This window comes from Lissotriton vulgaris, chromosome 4_2 (assembly GCF_964263255.1).
Source record: "Lissotriton vulgaris chromosome 4_2, aLisVul1.2, whole genome shotgun sequence".
NCBI classification, from domain to species: Eukaryota; Metazoa; Chordata; class Amphibia; order Caudata; family Salamandridae; genus Lissotriton; species Lissotriton vulgaris.
In genome coordinates, this window is record NC_141692.1 from 6,338,375 (window position 1) to 6,357,807 (window position 19,433).

At 40.9% G+C, this 19,433-nt stretch overlaps 1 protein-coding gene across 1 annotated transcript in view; it reads left to right on the forward strand.

Moving 5' to 3' along the window:
• The window catches only part of LOC147718107 (multidrug and toxin extrusion protein 2-like), a 464,065-nt gene that overhangs the window by 302,021 nt on the left and 142,611 nt on the right, over nucleotides 1-19,433 (forward strand). Inside the window, exon 12 of the mRNA XM_086919190.1 lies at nucleotides 9,051-9,126. Within this exon, the coding sequence (XP_086775316.1) occupies nucleotides 9,051-9,126 (76 nt within the window). The remainder of the gene's footprint in view (nucleotides 1-9,050; nucleotides 9,127-19,433) is intronic.

Below are 19,433 nucleotides of genomic sequence, written 5' to 3' on the forward strand. Positions count from 1 at the left end.
TTCCCTGGACCAAAAACAAGGATCCTGGGACCAGTTTTGTGTAACACCCCTCATCAGCGAGGCTAGCTTTAGCTTGAATCCAGTGGCAAAGTGAGCAAGGGACCCACGTCTGGGCATACCCTGCCAACTGCGGAGGAACAAAGCAAACACAAGGAGATGCTAGACAGACCTCTAAAACTTTTCAGACACTCACCCGCGTCACAGATCGGGGTTGAATCCATCATCGTTCATTAGCTCAATTCGCCACCCCAGGTCAGACGCAGTCATATGCAAATCAGTCTTGGCCATCTCCCTCATGGGAAAAGTCCAGACCAAACTGCCAAGCCAGGTCTTTCCTGGACCGGAAGCAAGCATCCTGGGACAAGTTTCGGGGTAATTACGCTAGGGGAAAAAAACCTCTAGTATGCCAGGCGCACTGCTCAAGTAAAGTATGTACTGTACTCAAAATAGTCACAAACTCAATTGTGCATCACAAAATGTACGCATATTTCAAAAATCAATTTAAACATAAAAGCAAAACAATGCTCAAAGAACTTGGATTAGTGTAACAGTTTGTATTAAACTTTTTCATACAAACATTTAAACAAGTTGTGAAACTTCGTCAATCTGATAACCATTGACTAAGACAATAATGCTGTTTTGCAAAAGGAGTTGTACTGTACACTCATGTGCTGCACATTCAGTAATGCCCTAATGCCCAATGCATTTCGGGAGAGTATCCCTTCTTCGGGGGCACTGTTGGGAAAAAAGAATAATCAACGTAGTCATAGTACAACATGAAACACAGTCAAAACAATGAATACACATGATATCTACAATGTATGGGGTTCAGTTACAGCATATTGTAAAGGATACTAGTATGAATGTTTACCAGTCAATAACGATTAATAAATAGTGACGACACCAAGTGAAAAATATGACCTGGGTATACGTGCCAAAATTTGACTTCGACCAGAAAAAGCATTCCTATGCAACTGTAGAAACCATCACCAAACCATATGTAAGAGATAACCATGCTGGCGAATACGGAGACTGAATACATATCAAGAAGGAGACTCACTAGTGTATGGAAAATTGTGCATGGAACTGAATGCTGCAAAGACGAATCCTGGGACTGGAGACTTCTCAAAAAATTGTAGCTAAAAGAAAAGTGTGGAAGCTGAGAATCTGAGATGTTGCTGTGAGTGAAAGAACGAAATACCAAGACAGAAACTAACTTACTGAGAGGCTGTGCCTGTAACGTCTGATAGGTGAAAAATGCAGACAAAAACGCGTGAGCGCTGAAAAGAAATAATGAAGACAAATGTACTAGAAGACTCTAGTGCGTGGCAAGATATAACTGTGGTGTGCCCCACAATGGACAATACCTGGAGTATAGACAGAAGTGACCTGCTCCAATACACAGATGCGGAACTCAGGCAACAGTGAAGGGTGTTCACTCAGCTGATTAAGTAGATCTGTGCAAAACATGAAAACAAGTATTCAATGAGAATACACTAAGTTCAGGGGAGCGAAGAACTAAAAAACGCTAGGGTATCCGAGAAACTGGCCTGTAGAAGTTCGCCAGTTTGAGACAGAGACGTCACCGCCATTCCGAACGCGGAGCGTGTGAACAAACTGGAGAACGCCGATGTAAATCGGTGTGGTGAACATGGAAAACGGACTGGCTATGGCGGACATCTTGGAGTGTGTTAACGAGACTGAAAACAGTAGTCAGGGACTACGTTGATGGAAAAAAGATACGAGCTGAGAAAACACGGAAGTGTAACTGAAATGGAACTACGGGATGAGGAAATGTTATGCTATGTGTAGCAAAACGTGTAAACAAGCTATGTGCAATAGTAGGAAAAGAAATACCTAACACCAATATTCTAGATACATGAAATGTCACCCAGAGAAATGTGCAACACATATAATAAAATAGAGAGGTAGTGATGAAACATATTAAAATAAAAAGAATTATTGACTGAGATAAACATCACACGTACAATTTACTGAGAACAAAGCCATATAATGTAATGAAAGTAGAAACATCTCTAGAGAAAACATAGCAGTTCAATCCTGTCACTAAGACCCCCTGGAGTCAGTGTTTGTAAATGCTTGGTCCACCAAGCTTCCCTCTGTGACAGAAGTTTGTTAATGTCCTGGGTGGCTTTGGCTACCACAATTTCTAAAACGGTGTACCGTAGTTGAGCATTAGAGTGATGTGATTCTAACCAGTGGGTTGTAAAGTACGTTTTTGTACTTTTATTACGGATCGTACTCTTATGTTCCGTTATCCGGACTTTGACTTTACGTGTAGTTTTGCCTACGTATAGTAGTCCGCAGGGGCATTTGATGGTGTAAATCACATTGTTTGAGTTGCAATCTCCATTGTGTCTGAGATAAATTTTCCTTCCTGAGTGTGGGTGTAGAATCACATTGCCTTCTATCACGTTGTTACAATGAACACAATTGTAACATTTACTCATGCCGCGATATGCTTGTGGTTGAGTAGGTGGTGTTGTCAAGATTTCTTTCAAATTTTTGCTACGGGTATATGCAAACAGTGGTGGATCATTGAAAAGTCCCTTAAAATCTGGCTCTTGTTTCAATATCTCCCATAGTGATTTGATGATATTTTTAATGACATTAGATCTAGTGGAGAACTTGCTGACAAAAACATGTTTGGGCATCTCAATCCTGCTTTTGGTTTTCAGTAGATCATTCCTGTCTTGTGAATTAGTCTTGGTGATAGCCGCAAGTACTGCTGTCTGTGGATAACCTTGTTGTTGGAATTTGTTTGACTGTTCATCCAATTTTTTTGCAAGTTTCTCCTTGTCTAAAGTGATTCGTTTGATCCTCAACATTTGCGAAAATGGTAAATTTTGCAACAGTTTGGGAGGATGGAAGCTAGAGAACAACAATAAATTGTTCTTGTCTGTAGGTTTCGTATATACAGAAGTATCAAAGCCGTTGTTACCTTTGTGAACCAGAAAATCTAGGTAAGGTATGCTCTCTTGACTAACTGTATGCGTAAATTTGATCCTCTCATGTTTCCTGTTCAGTTCGATGATGAGTGTCTCCAGCTTTTCACTAGTTTCATTCCAAATCAGTAAAATGTCATCGATGAACCTGACATAGAATACTAAGTTGCGTTTCCAATTTTCATCTTTAAAGATGTGTTCATTTTCAAAGTGGGACATAAAAGTATTGGCAAAGGAAGGGGCCCCCGAAAAGCCCATTGATGTTCTGCTAACTTGGAGATAGAAATCATTTTTCCATTGTAAATAGCTGTGTTGAAGACAGAAGGTTAAGAGCTCCAATAAGAACACCTTATTCAAACCAACGTCTGGTAACTGCAACAGTGCCCATTCGCAGGCATCTATGCCATCTTTTAGTGGAATCGAAGTGTACAAAGAGGTTACATCTATTGTGCACATTACCCAGGATGCTGAAAATGGTTCTTGTACTGAATGAAGGCGATTAAGGAAATGGGTAGTATCCTTAATGTAGCTTTGCCAAGTTTGTACAAATTTTTGCAAAAATTGATCAACCAAACGTCCTGCGGGCGCAAAGATGGATTCTCACCCGGAGACAATTGGACGAAAGGGAGGGTTATTTAAGCTTTTGTGAACTTTGGGAAGCATGTACAGTTTTGGTCTCCTCGGGTGTGTTACGGTCAAAAAACTACGTAGATTGTTACTGATCCACGACATGCTCTCAGCATGATCCAAAATTTGAATGAGAGTATCCATTATCATTGTAGTGGGGTCAGAATCAAGTTTAATGTACGTTGTAGTGTCTGCTAAATGTTCAAAGACTTTTTGTTCGTAGAAGCTGGTGTCCATGATTACAAGGGCTCCGCCATTATCTGCCATTTGAAAAGTTATAGTGTCGTCGTTGCTCAGATTTCTCAAGATGTTCAATTCATCTTTCTTCAAGTTGGAATGAACTGAAGGGTGTAAATTTAGCTGAGCAAAATCATGTCTAATTAGATTTTCGAAGGTGTCAAGTACCTTGTGTGAAACAGGCGCCATAAACATACTTTTAGGTTTGAAGGATTGTAGTTCAGGATCTACTTCTTGTGATGGTGATGCAGTATCCTCTAGAGTAGGGACTACATTGTTAAAAAAAATGCTTCAGCCTCAAATTCCGCATGAATTTAAAAGTGGACACTTCCAATTCCAACTGGTTAGTATGATAAATCGGAACAAAAGTGGTTCCTTTGTTCAAAATATTGATTTGTGCTGCGGTAAGATTTCGAGATGATATGTTGATTACGAGATTTTCCCTTTGCTTCTCAAGCTTCTGGCCTCCTGTTCCTGTTCTTTTTCTCTTGCTCCTCCTTGTTTTTTTTAATCTGGTGGTCTGCCTCCTGCTTGGCCCTTCTCTAAAAAAGGACCAGTTGAAGTTGACTCAGGTTGATCCTGTGTGGCAGAAATGCCAGTTCCTTCCTTAGAGCTAGATGCACGGGGTTCCATTGGTATGGCAACTGGTGGTCTCGATGGATCGAGATCTTCATCAGCCACTATTGATTCTTGAGATGAAGTGTTGGGTTTTTGGTAGGGACGGCGTCTAGCATACACCTCGGTCCAGGTATAGACCTCGTTTAGCTTGTAATCAATGGTGTCGCGTCTGAATTTCCTTAACTTTCGTTCTTGTATGTCCTTGCCGTACCTCTCAAGTTTTTTGTTTAGATCTTCTAAAGTGGCTTACCGCAGCAGTAGTGTCATACTAGAGGTTTTTTTCCCCTAGCGTATTTTCCTGATTTTGGGTTGGCAACCCTCCAACCAGGCTAGCACGCAATCTTTTGAGTACACTACAAATAATAGGTTCTCAATTCACTAACATTAGGTGTGCACTACCCTTCCCAAAATTCATACAAGTTTCGGGGTAACACCCCCCATTAAACATGCTATCTTGAATCCAGTGTCAAAGTGAACAAAGGACCCACGTCTGGGCATATCTTGCCAACTTAGGGCAAACAAAGCAAACACAAGGAAATGATGAATGGAGCCCTGAATCTTTTCAGACACTCACCCCTGTCGCAGATCTAGGTTGAATCCATCATGTTTATTTTGCTCACTTCACCACCTCAGTTCAGACCTCGCCATATCCAAGTCAATCTTGACCCAACTCAAGACACGCTAGCCTGGTAGATGAGGGGTGATGCCCAGACACTGGTCTCAGGAATCATGTTTTCAGTCCAGGGAGGACCCGGCCTGTCTGTTCGGTCTCAACTGTTTCCATGGGAACCAGGGTCAAGACTGATTTGCATATGGTTGGGTTTAACCTGGAATTGTGTGTGAAGCAAAAAACAATGGATTTAGGCCCAGATTCCCGTACTGGTGGGAATGTTTGATATTGATCAGCATTCTGTCCATCAATTGTTCTTTTTGCATGAAACTATTAAAACAATTTAAATGTTTCTGGAGGCCAATTGCTGTTCATTGAGTTAGTCACTTGGGTTACAAATATTGGAGAAGTGTTTACCCACTTATTGGGTAAGGTTAGAGATATCATTCATTACCTGGAGTGGCAAATCTGTCCACTATCTCTCTCCAAGCTAAGTTCAGCTTCAATTAGTTCTGGAAGTGGTGAGAAGGTATTACTACAAGGAATCGCAGGCACAATCAATTGTGGTCTGTACGGTTCATTTAAGCTTGTAGAGTCCCCCGGCAGGAGAAATTTTGTGTAGTAATTTTCATAGAGGAAGGGTCTTTAAAGAAGCTAGAAATGGAATGAGATGTTTTCTTCCTTTGGGTTGCACTCCCACACCCCTCGGATGGTACATGATCAGTTTTTAGGTCTTGCTAGGAAGTGTTGCACTATGCCTTTGCTAGTAAGCACCACACAAAATCCAGGAGATAACAATTCTGAGCATTACATGCCACATAGTCTGTGCATTTTTATCCCTTCCAACGTTCGGCACAAGTTCATGTTTCAGATCTGTTGAAGGCCTTACGCCTTTCCGATATTGACTTATAGACATAGTGGCTACCAACACTGATTAAAGTCTCCGGAATCCCAGATTTAGACATTGCAATTCTTTTAGAGGATAATTGTTCCCCTGTAAACGTGTGTGTCTGATACTGTGCCTGATTTGGACAAGGTCCTGAAGAAGGTGGTTTACGTCCTGTGTTAGCCCACCGAAACGGGGATCATCACTTACAACGCATTTTTTACAACGCACTACCATTACATCGCAACCTTGTGTGTCCAGACCTGTTTTTCACTTTTTCATCCTGTTGAAAAATGATTTGCATCTTATGTTTTCCGCTTATTCCAGATGTGCTTAAGTGTCTTGTATGAATGTCAATGAATGTGAGGTATGTATGAGTATAAGTTGAATTGTTAGTGTGGCGATCAACTATTTTGTATTTAAAATCCCTATGGTTTCTTTTTGTACACAAAAAAACTTTTATAAAAAAAAAACTTTGCTTCTGTCTATGTACAAATAATGACACTGAATGTACTGAAAGAAAATGAAACAAAATATAAATGATTAATACACATGACCTCAGCAACTTACGATGATGTTGTAATGGTATACATGTTTTGATGCTATTCATCTTTTCATACCCATACTAGATTTAATTGTTTAAAAAAAAGAAATATAGGTTGTAGGGGAGCGTTCTTTAGGTCATTGTGGTCTGTTAGTTCCCCTCCTATTCACAGGCCTTATTTGCACATTAGAGGGGATCCCTTTTTCTCTGATCAGATCTCCATTACTGTACAGGTGTAAGATCACCATCACTGCAGATATTGGTGAGATCATTATTACTGGAGATATTTCATCAGATATAGGTGTGAAATCACTATCACTGCAGATAGGAAAAAAATCACTATCACTGCAGACATAGGTGTGAAACCACTATTACTGCACATATATGTATGGCATCACTATCGCTTCTGACATAGGTGTGAGATCTCTATCACTGTAAATATTGGTGTTAGATCACCATCACTGCACATATAGGTGTGAAATCACTATCACTGCAGATATAGGTAGAAGATCACCATTACTTCTTGTATAGGTGTGAGATCACTATCACTACAAAAATAAAGGTAAGCTCACCATCCCTGCAGATATAGGTGTGAGATCACCATCACTGCATATATAAGCCATCACTGCAGATATATATTTGAGATTACTATCACTGCAAATATAGGTAGGAGATCACTGTTACTACAGATATAGGTGTGAGGTCACTATTACTGCAGATATAGGTGTGAGATCACTATCACAGCAGATATAGCTGTGAGATCACTATCACTGAAGATATAAAGAATACATACGTGTTCGATATACAACAGGTTAAGCTATTAGCATTGCAAATAACAATGCCTTTTATTTATATTTTCCAAACGAAAATAAAAATAAAAGGCATTGTCATTTACAATCTCAACAGCACAAAATAGTATGAATGCGAGAGCTATTGCATTGTAAATGCTTGTTCTCTTGGGGATGGCCCTTAAGCTGCCTTGAGCTTCTTGCTTAAAACTGGTCCCCGTGTTTGCTTGGGGAGATGGGTCGGCTCTGATAAGGAACGCCACCGCCTCAATGAGGAGGTCAATTTACCTAAGGGTACAGTCATCAGACTTGACAGAGCCCTTCAAGCGTTTAGCAACCTTTTGGACTACATCACTAGCCTTAGGTGTTCCCATGACATATGAATAGAACAGATATGACTATCAGTAAAAACTATGTTATTAACCTGGCTAGCACAGCTGTCACGCCCTGCACAAATAAAGTACAGTAGACAGTAAACAAATGAACGCAATATATCCAAAACCATGCTCTTTAGATCAGGATCACAAAGTAAATTTAAAAAAACAAAAAGCACACAGTCTCGAGGACCAGTTCATACAAAGTAGCTTTGGGACCAAGTTCTCCATCGAAGGATGGATAGATAGGTGTGATGGCACCTTTTTGACCATAAACGCTTTCCCAAGGGGGGCGGCCCAGCCTCCCCAGGCTCGGATGCACGTGGATGGGCCTACCCTTTGCCTAGGCTTTGCCCAGGCGTGTCCTGCTCTTCAAGATGTCTAGTAGCACTTTATGTGCATGCCTGCAAGAGTCCCCGTCTCCTTACTCCCAGGAAAGATAGTGGAGCTTGAAGTCCCCAGCGATAAAGTGAGCAGTGTTCATGAAGAGCCAACCCCTCGGCAGCAGTAACTGAGTTGTACCACACAGCAAGATGTTTTGAAGTGTTTTATTTGTGCCTCTCCACCAGGCCCAGTGTCCTTGCTCCAGTGATGGACCAGGGAGCTTGCAGTCCCCCAACAATGCACTGAGCAGTTTTCTGGGCACATAACCCCTTGGGAGTAGTAACTGAGTCATTTGGAATAGTATACCAGGGGACCTGCACCCAGCACACATTTCTAGGCATACTACTAAGAATGCTGGTGAATACGAGGAGTACAATAACTGATATATTGTCTGTGTATATCTATGTATTGGTATTAATTAAGCGTATATATCACCTGTAGGTCTCATAGCGCTAGCAGAGAGTCAGAAACCTAGAAAGTACGGACAGAGCGTTCAAAAAAACACGCTTTAAGAGCTTTACAAAATGATTTGTGGTTAGTTTCTATACTAAGCTGTAGAGGTAGTGCATTCCATAGCTCTGGTGCAATTCTGGAAAGGATTTACAGCCGTTCCTTACAGTGTGGACTTTGGGTATGGTTAAAATGTGTTTACTGTTAGAGCAGAGATTTCTAATTGGCTGGTATTTGGTCAGTTTTTGTGCTAAGTAGATGGGTCCATTGTTGTTGAGTGTCTTATGAACCAGGCAAGATATATTGAAATTAATCCTCTTTCTGATATAAGCACAATCATCAGGAGATCTAAAACTCATACTTTACAATTTGAATTGGTTAGTCAGGCCCATTGTGTCTGCTTATTGCATTATGATAATAGTGGATTCCGTATTTTCCTGCACTTAATAAAAGAAAGTCTGCAAAAGTGAACCACTGACCAACAGGATACCATTCAACCAGGACATTTATGCGCAATGGTCACAGGTCAGAGAAATGTATGTTGACGAATGACTCTTATTTTTCAGTTATTTTGATTACTGTTGATGTCACTCTGATAGCAGCATCAAGAACGGTGATTGCAAGACTCTTCACCACTGACGAGTGAGTATTTACAGATTAATGAAAAATAAATAATGTGTTTTGATCAATCGTCTAATTGTTGATCAGATTTATTGGAAATGGTCAGTTCATGTAATGCAATGCCTTGCAAGGCTTTCCTCCTCTTTAGGGATTCAAGGAACCTGCTGAACATGTCAAGGAATATAAATTGTTGATTTTCTTTAACAGTCATGGTTGAGTATGCCTAATCAAGAGGATAGTTATCATGGCAGAAATATGCAAATTATCTCTTTAATTCATAGAGAATTCCCCAAAGAGAACACGTATTGCAACCAATTAGAAGGAACAAATGCGGCTGACAGAGGCTTAGCACCTCAATTTCTTAAGTAATTGAATTATTGAATGTCTGTTCAAACACACGCCACACCTTTACTCCACTGGAAATCAGATAATGCGATTCAAAAGAAGAGGAATGGTGCACCAGGGTGAAGTCAAAATAAACCGTGTGTATTCCAAAAATAGGTTCTTTATTAGATTTTCAATTAAAAGTATGGACATCAGCCAACGCGTTTCGTTCCTGGTGGAACTTCATCAGGGCAGGAATATATTCAAAGCACGTTCAGCATGCCACAGCTATCCCCGTTAATCAAATCTTCTCGACCGAGCCAAGGTAGTCCTTGCGCTATGTGATATGAGTCTATACTTCAAGGTATTCAAAGAAGAATCCAAGGGCCAAAATAGCAGCCAATGTTCCTTGCGTAATGTGATTTTAGTCTATACTTCAGAGTATTGGAAGAAGAATCCAAGGGCCGATATAACAGCCGGCGTTCCTATTATATTTAGTCAGTCGGGATCTCAGTGGTAATCCCTCATCCGGAATTGTAAATGAAAATCTAATAAAGAACCTATTTTTGGAATACAAAGGGTTTATTTTGACTTCATCCTGGTGCGCCATCTCTCTTCTTTTGAGAACACGTATTGTATACACTACCCTGAAGTATGGAAATGTGGGTGGCCCCCTTGCTTTCCTTGTTTGAAAATGGGCTTGCACCTCCCCCTTGAAGAATAGGGTGGACACAGACTTGCGGGGCGGTTGCTGACGCTCCACCCTGCCAATAATGTGTATTACTGCTGCCCTTTGCTTCTATCACGAGCAATGTGAGGGCGTTGCTTAATTCATAATTAACATAAATGAAGTTCAAATTACTTTAGGCCAGGATTCCATAATCGTGTGGTGTGTTTAAGTGTTTTTCAGCACAAAGGCTCATGCTAATCCTTGCATTAACTGCAAAAGTAATTTACAGAGTGATCATATATACATGAAGGCACTCCTATTGGCAGAGATGCGCGCACGGAGCAAAAATAATGTGTGCACAAAAAATCCTTAAATTCACCTTTGGCCCTTCCTCACCACTTTCATGTTCCACCAGCCACTACTGCAGACTTGCAAACTGTGACCAAACATCCACAAACGCAAGCTTGGGGGTTTCACAAACAGTGGGCCTGGATGTCGGTCAGGAATGCCTTCTCTCGTTCACTCCTCAGGTGGGTGATTCACTCTACCACTCAAACAGGTACGTCACATACAAGAATACATCGAATTTATGGTGGAATTATCTGCTGTTTTCATGAGTCCAGAGCATTTTTTTTGTAAATGTGAGTTCTACTTATGTGCTCATGAGAACGTGTAATTCGGGCTTTTCAATTAATAATAAAAAAGTCTCATACTTACCCTCTCGCTTGACCTACATGTGTTTTAGAAAAGCCTGGCCCGTTGATGGAGAGCTGTGTCTTCAGTTGCTAAATCCTGGGTTCATATTCCAAAACTTACACCAAAAAAAATGATGGTTTTGAAGCATAAGTGCAAAAGAAAAGAATCGATAAAGTGATGTTCAGAATAATGCATACAGATACATTTGAATGAGCTTAACGCAGGGATAAAGAGAAACATCTGTGCGGTGCATTAGTCAATAAGGATGCGCCATACTCTTTACGCATGTATCTGCTGCGCCACCCATGATGAATACGTGTTGGGTTCATTCTGGCGTCCATACTCTCTTACCCTATAAGAAGGGGTTTCATCACGAGAATTTTGCATGCTACTCCATTTTGTGGCAGGAATTGATTAGAAGGTAATTCCACATAGGACCCATCACATCCATTGGTCATGATGTCTGGGGATTCATGCACTATAGGATTCCATTACATGACTAAAGTAGACCATAGGGCCAACTGGACAAAGAATTGAATTAATAAAAACCATTGCCAATGCGCACAAAGTTTTGTAAACTATTCTGATGTTGCAACTGAACTATGTACTAATAGGGCGGTTCACAAAAACACCATTAAGATTAGGTCACAGATCAACCTACCTAATCAATATTCAAGAGGGGTTGTATGACGTTACAACACATACTTTTACAACGCATACATTTACAACACATGTTTTACAACGCAACATCCATTACATTGCACTCCATTACAACTCATGCCATTACAATGAATTTTTAAAAACTACCTTTACAACGCATTCCATTACAACGCATACTACCTTTACCACACATACCATTACAACGCATAACATTACATTGCATGTATGGTAAGTATTTGATAGTGTAGGGGTAAAAATTACTATTCTAACTCCACGGGGGTTCAACAGTAGGGTAAGTGTTGGATAATGTAGGGGTAAAAGTTACTATTCTAGTTCCAGGGGGTGCAACAGTAGGGTAAGTGTTGGATAGTGTAAGGGTACTATGTGTTGTAATGGTATGCGTTGTAATGGTATGCGTTGTAATGACTGCATTGTAATGACATGCTTTGTAGTGGTATGCGTTGTAGTGTCATGCGTTGTAATGGTTGCGTTGTAATGGCATGCGGTGTAATGGATGTTGCGTTGTAAAAGTTTCGTTGTAATGGTAGTGCGTTGTAAAAGTTGTGTTGTAAAGGTTGTTTCCCTTCAGGAGGTAGTTCACAAATTGGGGCTCACTCCAATTGGAAGTCAGCACAGGGAAGGTGGTCTGCTAGGGTTAGCAGACCACCCTCTGTGAATATGCATTCATAGAGTACTTGTTATATTTAGTGCAGCCTGTGTTTGTTTGTTTGTTTTTTAAAAGGCAACAGGTCTGCATTTAAGAAAGGAGATGTACTTTTCTAAAAATGTGTTATTTGCAAATAAATATTTCTTTTTCAATTGTCAAAGTGTACCGGTCGCACAGAGAAACCTTCCTCTTGCTTATAGGTTACCACCTTCTTTGAGGTGTTGGTAGCCTATCAATGGTTTGTGACCTAAATTGCAGTTGGAAACCATTGGGACATAGCATTACAAATTGTAACTTGGACTGGACGACCTAAACACTCCCTTGCAAAGTGCAAGGGTTCTTGCATTGTAATTAGAATAGGTTTTGTGTATGAAGGGATCATTTCTTGCACAAAAAGTATTCCAAGAGGATTATTAATATATAGCAGCACACATGTAAAGAGAAAATAACCAGGAGAAATAACTGTATATTTCTCCTCATTACACCAGCCTCAAATAGGTGCCACCAACTGCTTTTCACAAGGACCTGAGGACTGGTTGAGCTAGTATTGTGCTTAGTGTGCTTGGTCGTGTATATTAAGATTCTGATACCATATGCGGTAGTGTGTGTGGTACTAATAACGCTTATATTATGCTTCAGCATTGCAAAAATATACCTCCATATTGGGGACGCCATACAGCTCTATGACATGACTGTTTCCCGGCCCACACTCGTTTTATTAGCAAGGGACTCAGGGGCATAATATCAAGGGCCTCATCGCCGCTTTACTGGGACTTTTTACCGCTAAAGTGGTGATAATTTCATCGCCCTATTAGCAAGCTGTCGCTAACAGCAGTTAGCGACAGTTTGTAGGCGATAGCGAGCGGTTTCGGGCCCGCTTTGCATGTCTGCGATATTTATCGCTAATGACATGCAAAGTGGGCGTACCCAACCTGTTAGCGAATGAAAGCAGTCGCTAACATCGCTATCGCCTATTATCAACACAGGCACAGCGACAAAAAAATTATCGCTAAGCGCGAATATCGCCAAAAACTAACGCTTGCTCAGACCACTTCTTAACCTGTATATCCAATGGGAGGTGGATATTCAGGTTAAGAGCCTATTGGCGATAATGCCTGAATATCGCTGGATTTCCAGCGATATTCACGCATTGAGCCGCTATCGCCGGATATTTTATCGCATTTGAGATAAACGTTGCTAATAGCACGTTATCTCTGCGATAAACCAGCGATGCAACGCGATAAAAAAAATATCGCTAAGCTCATTTAGCGATAAATATCGCTAGTTGTTGATAATATGTCCCTTAATGTTTTAATTTGATTTTACTCAAAAGTATCACATGGTAACAAATAGATGAAGCAGTTGGAAATGGTATCTTTTTGATCAGTGCTACTGTACCTACAACAATGCAACCCATGTGTTTATGAGATCGTGTCTTGACAATCACTAGGCCAACATAACCTGTTAATATTACCCCAGTATCTCACTGAATCTAATGCCAAGGCAGTATACCAAACCCTCTCTCCACTGTATTGGGAAATGTCACTAGCAAATGTTAAAAAAGATGAAGTCTGACATTGCACAGTTATTCTGCAGCCCTTCTTTTGTGTTGGAATTAGTCATTTCCCCATCAAGTCAGTATTATTTTCTAGCTTTCTGATTGCAATAGAGCATCATCTGCATACAAGAAGACGCAATATTCACTATCTCCAGACCGAATGTCCATGTCTGCAGAATTTTATCTGTCACGATTCACTCTCAATATATAGTATATCCAGACATTCCTCCTGTGGGCGTATTGTCTCGACCAATGTTTGATTGAGATGCTCACCTTTCCCATATCGCCTGACTTTCATATGTATTCTTAAGTATTTGATTTCGCAAGCAGATTCTGCTATTATACATATATATACAAAATATATAGAACATGTATTTGCTATATTCAACAGACACCTCCTTTAAGTTTGCATGTTCAGTAAATTGAAAAAAAGGTTCTTTCTAAGCATGCTCTTTGTCCCTGTACCGTGCCACCCACAGTACTACACAATATATACAGAAGCCTCTATATATATATACATACACAATCCAACATAGACAGAGCACAGCACAAATCAGTATATAGCTGACTATCCACAGTCAGCCCAGTTGTTTATTAGAAAACATGCATCAATTATTGGTCCAACAAGAGTTCTTCATCACAGTCATAACAGTTTAAATAACATTGATTCAGCCACAGCTGTGGCTGAATCAATGGTATTTACACTGTTACGACTGTGATGTATTTGCTATATATCCCTTAGTGCGCTAGTGTGTCTAGTGCTGTACAGATTTCCTTCACTAGATCTGTTTGTTTGTCAGATTCTCCAAATAAAGGCTTTTCAAGGTCCCTGGCATCACATCAGTGCTCTAGACAGACCTTTAAGGAGCAGTATTCACCAGCGGGTACCTTAACTCCTCCCTGAAACCAGGTCCCATTCCCAGAAGCTTCATCTAGTGCTTGGAGTAGTATGTGTAGCCCATGAACTGGATTTGCTGAAACTCCACACATCCTTGAGGTCAGATTCTTCCTTTACATCATGGATTAGATGTGCTGCATCTGGAGTGGCCAGACTGTGGTGGGTGGTTTGTATCCTGTTGGGTCAAGAATGATTTTTAGGTCTCCCTGGGCTGCAAAGAGCATGGATCTGTGCATATGCAAACAGTTGCTACTTTGTTGAAAAATCCAGGGCAATCAGTATGTGGCACTATATGTGTTTATCATCATAAAATGAGTGTCTGCAAGTACTTCTTGAAAGATGGACATGATCTCAACATATGATTCCAGCCTTCTAGTGTTTGTTGAGTCCAGTATACCTCTGATCAGATTGTTATTGCAGGCGATTGTGCTTCCATGTCTTTTTTCTTAAGCTGGTTTCTAATAATGTTTCCAATTTCAGGAGTTCTTCACCTGTCGATGTGACATTTTCTTTTGCTGTAGTGGGGCGCCGTCACGCCCCCAACAATCGCACTGCCAAAAGTGCGAATCGCCTTCATGTTTCCTTATGTTTCATTTTTTCATGTTCATCCATTTACTCCATTTCTGTTTCACATTTGTCATCCTTCTTAATCTGTTTTAATACGAGCCTGCGCGCTGAGTGTACTTGCTGTTTCCGAGTTTTTACTGTTCACCCCCTGTCTATCCGGACTTTGTGAATGAACAGGACCAAGGCAATAATTCATGTCAAGCAGCGTTTTATTTAAAAAATACCCATTGCGTTTCGGGCTCAACGCCCTTCTTCGGGGGTCACTGTAAACAAATGACAAATAACCACAGTCACTAGTTGTGTCATCCACTTTTAAAAAACATTGCTTAATGCTAATCTAATTAATCAACATGTTACCCAGTGTGTGTTCAGCACTTCAGTATATTGCGCTATGCACTGTTTGTTAAACCATTTGAATAATATGCTTTACGTTGCTCCTAATTCTAATCTTTGTTTCATTGGCGCTTTAAAAAAGTTGAAACCACCTCGTTCTCCTCCCCACATGAGAACAACTCATCAATCACTCGCCGTCTGCCTGTGCCTCGGCTCTATATCACACATTTTCCCCTTCCCAATCTTTTTCCATCTCTCTTCGCGCTTGTTTAAACTAACGTGCCCCGTCTCTCACTTAACCACAACCTCACAGCCATCATTATTCCTAGTTGACTCTCAGTACCCTCCCCTCCTTCTTAGATGTTTTCACCACCAGAGATGAGCCCACGACATGCTCGCTTAACACATACCTGCTACCTGTTATTTAAAACCATCCGTCCTTACTCCGTCTGACTTCCCATGTGTGTCCTCCCAGAATCCCTCCCTTATTTAACACCTGGTTTCAACTATCCGATGACGTTACAAAATCACCCTCCCTCACAGCTGCAATGGTTGACTAATCTTCGTGAGTTACTACAACTCCCATAATGCTGTTCAAAATGCATTTAACAAACATAGACATTTTAACAAGATATTTCGAACTGATCTGCAATATAAGTCTTTCACTTGGGCTTGAAATGTTAATTTGACACTTAGTGCAGGTGAATATCCGACATTGAATGTCATTTGCATCTAAAAATAATCCTACGGCGTTTTTCAACACTGTCTTTGATGAACCACATCGATGTTAAAAGCGTGCAGACTCGTGTTTGTTGAGAGTTAGTCCTATTATTCATCTTAGTCATTGGGTGCTATCCTTGTTTGTTGGGCAAAAGTTAAACTGCGCTGTATGTGGGGGTCAGGATGCACACCTATTTACTTCTTATTTTTCATGCTTGTCTTTTTATTCTCCAGATTGCGTGCAGATTGAGTTTATTGCCATGCCCTCGGATAGCACCCAATGACTGAGATGAATAATAGGACTAACTCTCAACAAACACGAGTCTGCACGCTTTTAAGATCGATGTGGTTTATCAAAGACAGTGTTGAAAAACGCCGTAGGATTATTTTTAGATGCAAATGACATTCAATGTCGGATATTCACCTGCACTAAGTGTCAAATTAACATTTCAAGCCCAAGTGAAAGACTTATATTGCAGATCAGTTCGAAATATCTTGTTAAAATTTAAACGAATAGTTTAAACGAACGCGAAGAGAGATGGAAAAAGATTGGGAAGGGGAAAATGTGTGATATAGAGCCGAGGCACAGGCAGACGGCGAGTGATTGATGAGTTGTTCTCATGTGGGGAGGAGAACGAGGTGGTTTCAACTTTTTTAAAGCGGCAATGAAACAAAGATTAGAATTAGGAGCAACGTAAAGCATATTATTCAAATGGTTTAACAAACAGTGCATAGCGCAATATACTGAAGTGCTGAACACACACTGGGTAACATGTTGATTAATTAGATTAGCATTAAGCAATGTTTTTTAAAAGTGGATGACACAACTAGTGACTGTGGTTATTTGTCATTTGTTTACAGTGACCCCCGAAGAAGGGCGTTGAGCCCGAAATGCATTGGGTATTTTTTAAATAAAACGCTGCTTGACATGAATTATTGCCTTGGTCCTGTTCATTCACAAAGTCCGGATAGACAGGGGGTGAACAGTAAAAACTCGGAAACAGCAAGTACACTCAGCGCACAGGCTCGCATTAAAACAGATTAAGAAGGATGACAAATGTGAAACAGAAATGGAGTAAATGGATGAACATGAAAAAATGAAACATAAGGAAACATGAAGGCGATTCGCACTTTTGGCAGTGCGATTGTTGGGGGCGTGACGGCGCCCCACTACAGTGAAGTTCATAACCCTGTTGCCACGAGGGCATGGCAATAAACTCAATCTGCACGCAATCTGGAGAATAAAAAGACAAGCAGGAAAAATAAGAAGTAAATAGGTGTGCATCCTGACCCCCACTTACAGCACATTTTCTTTTGCCTCATACATGGGACTATTATGTGAAGTCTTTTCCATATATCTGTGTTCATGTTCACAAAGTCTTCATCTACTGCAGTGGGTCCTTTCTGCTTCTCAGTGTATGCCATGGGCTGGTCCCTTCGAATTAAAGGACAATTTGTATATTGTCCCCTTTTTCCACAATACTACACTCAGCTACTTTCTCTACCCAGTCCTTGATTGGTCACATCACTCTTCAGCTGTTTTGAAGACTGTTGAGTACCGGGTGTGTTTCTTGGCCGAAATTTTACATTGTCATGTGCATGATGTCTGCTCAGTTCCTGCTGTCACTAGGCACCCAAGAAACTAAGGGTCTTTCAAATCATGACACAATTTGTAGCCAGCTTTCTGAGTTCAATTTATTTTATATCCCTAGTAAGGCTTGTGAGTTTCCTTCTATAAATTCCATCACATTTCACCCCATTGGAGTTGGCTGTACTGAGGATGAGAACATATTGTATTTAGCACTTGAGATTTTAATTCCTATCCCCTCCCGTTAGAATGCGTTGTTAAAATGGTATGAGGCGGGGCAGTCAAAGGGCACAGATTACCTCTCACCTCATTAACGCCATACTGTGGGTTGTGAAGCAGGAGTCTGTGCTTTCTCGGCCTGAAGCCCAGGGCCGCTCCTCTGTTGCAACTTAGCAAAGTTTTCCCTCCTCTGTATTGAAGTCACCAGCTAGGAGGCCTCAATTCCCAGAATCACCTTCCTCAAGTTTCTTTGAGAGTTTTGGGGAAGATGAGTTATTTGAAGCTTAGCAAATTGGCGGTCTTATGGCTGGGGCAGATTGTCCCTGATGTGCTGGGAGTTTTTCCGCAGGCTGTGGTGTACATTCATAGGCCTGGGCAGTAAATTCTGTTCCACTAGAGGAATTTGAGAAATGTGGGTATTTTCGGGTTCCGCGGAGAACACGGAATTGCAAAAAATTCAGCAATCCATGGCTTTGCAAAATGTTTTGCTTTTTTGCGATTTCAAAATACTTGTTGGCGACATATTTCCCCCAAGCACGCAAACAGCATTCGCGAACAGGAAAAAAGCACCCCAAATGGGCGGAACAAGCAATACAGCATGTTCGCAGAACTTTCGTGTGCTCGCAGAGACTTTTTACCATTTTGCAGAGTTTTGCAAAGTGTGACTATGCAAATTCTGCCCATCCCTAGACATTTGTGTTTTCTGCCAATGTGTAGGGTACATTTCCTACCTTGGAACTCCATAAATGGTAGACCTGGACAGAAAAAAGCTGGCTTGTATGCCATTGGAAGGACTATCCTCAATTGGATGTTCCTACTTGAGCCATGTCCGCAATTAGTTGCTCTGCAGAGAGTGTTTTCACTGTCAGAGTTAGCTCTTGCTTCACAGTCAGAATCACATCTGCTCCCAAAAAATCTGTATGGGGTGCGGGTATGACAGAGGTGGGCAGACATATCTCGGCTCATTTCAGGTGAATGTCCCGTTACTGCCCACCTTTGCATGAGGTTCTGTTACTTTGGCTAATCAATGTCTCCATTGCAAGTAAGATGAAATCTCAGGCTAATAGTCAAATGCACATGTAGGGCTAAGTTTGGCAGATGAGATATACTATTAAAACATGGCAGCTATCCCTTCCTCCATATTGCAAGTGATATAGGCCATACTAAACTTCCAATACTGCAGCTGGGACATCCACAATATTTTGACAGTGTATCCAACCCACGAAACTCTACACAAGGCTTTTTGTCTCTAAATATTATGTTATTATGATAAGGTTGGTGCATTTTAAGTCTTCGTTTGCCTCTGATTTGAAAGACGGCCAACCCGCATGTTTCCTGCAGGGAATGCAGCGAGCCGATAGTTCACTGCATTGATAAGGAAACCAGTCATGGGCCACATCTGTCAGCGCACCCATCTAGCCTGAGTCT